Below are 6,025 nucleotides of genomic sequence, written 5' to 3' on the forward strand. Positions count from 1 at the left end.
GGTGGGAGGGTGGGTGTAAAAATCCTTTGCAGGTGTGCTTCCTCCTAAGCTCCAATCCTAACTCCCAGTTGCTCCTACAAAAAAACAAAAACTACAAAAAGAAACACTCAATTCAAAATAAATGTTGGAGGAAAGAATTGAGCAAACAAAACCTCCAACATATGAAATCAAAAATAAAAACAAAAAAACTTGGGTTGCCTCCCAATCAGCGCCTTTGTTTATAGTCGTTGGCTCGACCTTCTTCATCCTTGTCTACCTCTATCCAGGCTCCAATAGGCGCTTCCCCGCCTTCTCTTGCTTGATCACCACATTCTCTCCATCTACTCGAAACATGACCGTATTTGTCTTGGTCTCTATCACAACATCACCGGTTGCTAAAAATGGCCTACCAAATAGGATAGGCATATCCTTGTCCTCTTCCATCTCTAGGACAATGAAGTCAACCGGGAGTACAAATCTATCAACCTTCACCAAGACATCCTCGATGATACCTTTTGGTTTCACAATTGAATGATCCGCCAATTGTAGGTCAATGTCGATTGGTTCAATCCTCGCTTCTAGACCGATTGACCGTGCGGTTTTCAGAGCCATCAATGATATTCCCGAGCCTTGATCAAGTAGGCACTTTGGGAACTCCTTATCTCCCATCTCACATGGGATCACACAGCTTCCAGGGTCTCTTCTCTTTGCCGGCATCTTTCCCTTCACAAATTGTGAGCAAAATGCGCTCAATATCACCACACCATCGTCTTGTATCTTCTCCTTTTTCGCAATAAGATCCTTAAAAAACTTGGAGAATTTAGGAAAGTGTAGGAACAAATCCACCAGGGACACATCTACATTAACTTTCCTGATAATGTTCATCATCCAATCGAGTCCTTTCTCTTGAATTATTTTCCTACCCTTCTTCTTATTCTCGACTGGGAAAGGTGGTGGCGGGATAAAATCTGGAAAATTAAATGGACACTTCGGGTCCATTGCCGGACTTAGTGGATTCTTCTTGTGGATATCACTCATGGTTGACTCTTCTTTTTCTTGTTGACATTCCCTAGCTTCGGTAGTAGCCCACTCAATCCCCTCGTCCGCCCCTGCGTGCGAGGTTTGTGAGCCAAACAACTTGTCCGCCCCTGCGTGCAAGATGTTCGAGCCATTTTGTGCATCTAGCATGATTGGAGACTCAAGATCCTTTCCACTTCTTAACTTAACTGCCTTGCACTGTTCAAAACCTTTAGGATTGGGCATCGTATCACTCGGGATAGCATTAGGAATTCTTGTGTGAGATGCTGTAGCAATCTGCCCAATTTGAGTCTCGAGATTCCTCAATGTAGCCTCCATCTGACCAAACTTCTCTACCGTCCTTTCTTTGAAGCTCTCATTCTCCTTTTGACTCTTGGTCATGAAGGAGAGTATCTGTCCCAATTGATCTTCTACCGATGGCTTCTTCTCATAACCCGGGGGTTGAGTGTTTGTCCTCCATTGGTTCCCCGAGTTGTTGCTAGGACCACTTTGATTCCAGTTCGATTGCTGAGGCCTCCAATTCTGCTGATTGCTGTATTGGTTGCCTTGGTTAAACCCTTGGCCATTGTTGCCAATGTAGTTCACATCCTCGATTGGTGGTCCTTGAAGACTAGAACATTGATCAGTATGATGCCCTCCTTGACACAATCCACATCTCATCACTGCCACTGCTTGGGGTTGAGGAGTCAGTTGCAGCGATTTCACTGCCTTTGTCATCGACGACATCTGGGTGCTTATATCTGCCAATTGAGCTTCAATTGCAGATACTCTCTCTGCATCCTTTGTAGCACCGAATGTGTCTCCTCCTTTCTCCGCTGCTCTCCTTGGGTTGTGCCAGTTCCGTTGATTGTTAGCCAACCTTTGGAATAAGGCTCTCACCTCCTCATGCGTTAAGTCATCCAGGTTTCCATTAGAGCCTGCAGTAACTAGTCCCGTGCCTTCATTGTTGAGTCCCTTGTAGAATTTCAAAAGGTCATGCCCCGGAGCTAGACCATGGCTCGGGCATTTCCTTATCAAGTCTGTGAATCTCTTCCAAGCTTCTGCAAAGGACTCATCATACTTTTGTTGGAAAGAAGTGATCTCTTCTCTCAATTTCTCGATCTTCATCGGGGAATTATATTCTAAGAGGAACAACGTCTTCAACTCTTGGAATGTTTCAATGTTGTAGCCCGGTATAGAGTCATACCAAGCTCTTGCTTTCTCCCTCAGAGAGAATGGGAATAAGACCCTCTTGATCAGATTGTGTTCCACATTCGGGGGTCTGTGAGAGTTCGTCAACTCGTAGAAGGCATTGAGGTGGCTCATCGGGTCTTCATCATCCCGTCCATGGAAAAGATTCCCCCCATTCACCAAACTAATGTAGTGAGGTGGAATGTTGATGTTGTTGTTCGCATAAGCAAACTCTCCGGGGTACTCAATTCCCGATCTAAGAGTGTCGCCAAACCTCACAACGGGTGGTGGGACAGCGTTGTTGTTATTATTGTCGGCCATCGACTCAGCTTCCAGATCACTGTCACTATTCTCAAACAATGGGTTATCTCTGATTGGACTCGGCGAATCCTGTTGAATTTCAAACCCGGCTGAACTTCCTGACCCTTTCCTTCTTTGATAACAGAGTAATCCGAAAGGCGGTGTACCCTGAGATCTCGTGTGCATTCACGACTTTTTTTTTTTTTTTTTTTATCTACACAACAGAAAATACACCAAGCACAAGCACAATATATTTCCTAATTACCGAAAGCGAGACCTCTCGACAACTTCGGGGTAAGTACTATAAAAAGTGTGTGCTTAAGTGAAAAACTAAACTACCTAAAAACTAAACTAAGAGTTAGCTAAAAATTACCTAAAAAAAACACTCCTTCGTCTTCAAGTCCGGACGTGGTAGATGGCTATCACACCGTAGAACACGAACAAAGTACCTAAAAAACTCAAAAAGAAAAAATCAAACAAAATAAAATAAAAACTAAAACAATTAAGCATAAACAAGCTATTGCCTCCCCGGCAACGGCGCCAAAACTTGATGTGATATTTTAGAGTTCTTAATCAATGTATAAAGATTATCAAGTTCAATTATTTTAACTCTAATAATACTACACTACTGCAAGAATACAGTATCGTAGTAGTATTTCAAGTGTCGATCCACAGGGAGGCGAGATTGCTTACACTTAATATGACTACACAAAGTATAAAAAGATTTTGTTTTGATTTTGAGATGGTTAACTAACTTAAGCTACTGAAATGAGATTTTTGACACGAGAAAGACAGGTCACTCCAAGTTGCTCACTAAGCTTGCGTTGTTTTACACCATTTACAACGAAACATACGACGGGATTATAATTATCAACCTAATCGCGTGCACTGAACATGTCTACGACGTATAGTTCACAGTCAGCTGAACACTTGTTCCATGAACCAACTTTCAACGACATTTAATTCCTGCGGATGCGCGGGAATAAATGTCGTCTACTATAATCACTTACCTAATCCACTATCAATTTATCCCCTGAACAGTTCTAAATCGAAAGCATACCAACAAACGATCAATCCTAAGCTATGTTAAAGAGACAATAGTTAAGATTTAACAACACTACATCATTAGCCAAAAACGTAGCATTTTAATTATCAAACACATTGCTGGTATCAAACATACGATTCAAGGTGTTAAAACAAATACACAAGCCTAGATTACAACTCGGAGCAACAAAGAGAGCCTAGCCTATACACATGGTAGAATGTAGAAATAAAACCATAGGTGTGATGCTCTCGTCGAGTGGAGTCGGGATTCGGGAATGGATGGTCGGAATAATGGCCGGAATGCCTTCCTTCTCTTCTTCCTCTCCTCCTTTCTCTCCCTCTGTCTTTTTCTCTGTCTCGTCCCCCCTCTCCAATTCATTTTCCCAGCCTTTTTAATCCTTCAACCGCTGGGTCAACTGCAAAATCGCAGTTACGCGACTAAAACGCCCGACCGGGCGAATTCAAAGGAGGTAATCGCCCGACCGGGCGAAAGGCTACTGCATGGCCTCGCGGGAAACGCCCGACCGGGCGTTTAGTTGAAATCAGAACGCCCGACCGGGCGAACTTTCTGGACTCCACATGCACAATATGGAAACGCCCGACCGGGCGTTTAGCGACATCAAAACGCCCGACCGGGCGAACTCTCTGGAATCTCAGCTATGCATTTCCGACGAACTTCCAGCTTCTAACACCCGAAACTACACTCAAAGCACGACTTGGTGAGTTATAATTAACATGAAATCCGGGGTAAAGAATAGGAAATAAGCTTCGCATCAGATAGCGGAGAAAGCCTTCCCCCAGCCCGGGTTGTATAAGGAGTTCACCTACTGGAACTGCTATCTTGTGCTGAACGACTCCGAGAAGTTCCGAGTAGGTGTCGACGCTGGCTGGCCGAAGAAGCAACGACTGAACTATACCGGTGATTACAGCGGCAGCAGCGGTGGTTCCCACGACCTCCCCGAGACGGCCCAGGAGGTCCCGACCCCTCGTTCGTTCGCTCGCCGAACTCGCCCGGTAAGCCACAAGCGGGCTCAACGGGAGGCGAGGGGGGTCGCCGGGGGTTCCCAGGAGGTCCAGTCGGCATCCCCCCTTGGCCAATCCACAGCGGATCTCAAATTCTTCACGCGTCAATAAACACGCGCTCAGATGGTCAAGACGATGGTCGAATGGCGGGCGACGGTGGACCCCGTGGAGAAGAGTTTGCTTCAAACATTGCTCATGAGCATGTAGGACGAGTTGGAGGCTGCACGGAGGGAGACCGGCGGGAGTAGAGGCGGTGGCGACGGAGGCGGCAGCGATGGTGGCGACGGAGGCGGAGGCGAGGGTGGCGACAGCGACGGAGAAGACGACGACGGAGGCGAGGAGTGAATTATTGTACTTTTTTTAATTGTTGTAATTTTTTAAATTATTGTACTTTTTTTAAAATTAATGTACTTTTTAAATTTTTAATAGTATTATTAATGTTTCCCGTATATGTCTCGTAAATTAAATTCCGTATATTATGTGATTGCTAATTATTTCATTTTTATATAATTGTTATTAGTGATGTGGCTAGGCTATGGCTGGGCTATGGCTGTGCTATTTGTTTGTTTTGATGTTGTGGCAGGAGGATTTTTAGTGCTGATGATGTGGCAGAAGGAGTTTGTGGCTAGGCTATGGCTGAGCTATTCCTGGGCTATTCCTATTGTGGATGGCCTTATGAAAAGCACACACAAGTTTCGAATTAAATTGGTATAATTAGCCTAACTGTTAGTTTGATGTCAATCAGTTGACAACTAATAATAATAAAACTTTAAAAAACAATAATTGATGGAAACTGTTGGGTCCCCGGTGGTGCACACCCGAACTCCACATTAGTATAATATTGTCCGCTTTGGGCAAAGCCCTCACGGTTTTGCTCTTGGGTTACTCCCCAAAAGGTCTCATACTAATGGAGTTGGGGAAGCCCATTATATGATTGCAACTCTTGTCCATTCTCCGATGTGGGATATGGTTTATTGTGGTGAAGCAAACCATATCTCACATCGGTGAGTGAACAAGTGTTCCAAGGATATATATGGGCTTCCCCAACTCCATTATTATGATACCTTTTGGGAAGTACCATAAGAGTAAAACCATGAGGGCTTTGCGTAAAATGGATAATATCATACTAATGTAGAGTTCGGGGGTGGGCTCCACCTGTCCCCGACAATGGTATCAGAGCCCTGGTTCAGGGGCGGGGCCTATGTGGCTCGAGGTTCGGTGGACTGCGCTTCAAGTTCTCTGATGTCTCTGTGTGTGCTCAACCAAGAGCTGGGGTGACCTGGTGACCTGTAACATGGGGGGCACAGACATGTGGTCTTGGTCTGGTGGTCTTGGTTTGAGGGGAGGATTATGGTGAAGCAAATCATATCCCACATCAGAGAGTGAACAAGAGTTGCAAACATATATATGAGCTACCCCAACTGCATTAGTATGAGGCCTTTTGGGAAGTACCTCAAGAGCAAAACTGTGG

General features: G+C 44.8%; 1 protein-coding gene and 1 non-coding gene across 2 annotated transcripts; one reads left to right on the forward strand and one right to left on the reverse strand.

The window, feature by feature from the left end:
* Window positions 1–258: 258 nt before the first annotated feature.
* Window positions 259–2,673, reverse strand: LOC121746121. The gene is made up of 2 exons (XM_042140037.1): window positions 2,420–2,673; window positions 259–2,278 (listed from the first exon to the last, which is right to left on the reverse strand). Exons 1-2 carry the CDS (start codon window positions 2,671–2,673, stop codon window positions 259–261), a joined length of 2,274 nt encoding a protein of 757 aa, XP_041995971.1.
* Window positions 2,006–2,112, forward strand: LOC121746302. The gene has a single exon (XR_006039001.1). It is a non-coding gene; the product is annotated as a small nucleolar RNA R71 (small nucleolar RNA).
* Window positions 2,674–6,025: the final 3,352 nt, after the last annotated feature.

Source organism: Salvia splendens, chromosome 8 (genome assembly GCF_004379255.2).
Source record: "Salvia splendens isolate huo1 chromosome 8, SspV2, whole genome shotgun sequence".
Lineage (NCBI taxonomy): Eukaryota > Viridiplantae > Streptophyta > Magnoliopsida > Lamiales > Lamiaceae > Salvia > Salvia splendens.

Bases quoted from the DNA above. Each gene is read 5' to 3' on its own strand.
- LOC121746121 (XM_042140037.1), bottom strand. From the start codon at position 2,673: ATGCACACGAGATCTCAGGGTACACCGCCTTTCGGATTACTCTGTTAT. The intron at 2,279-2,419 runs GTTTGCTTATGC...GAACTCTCACAG, and splicing joins GGAATTGAGTACCCCGGAGA to ACCCCCGAATGTGGAACACA.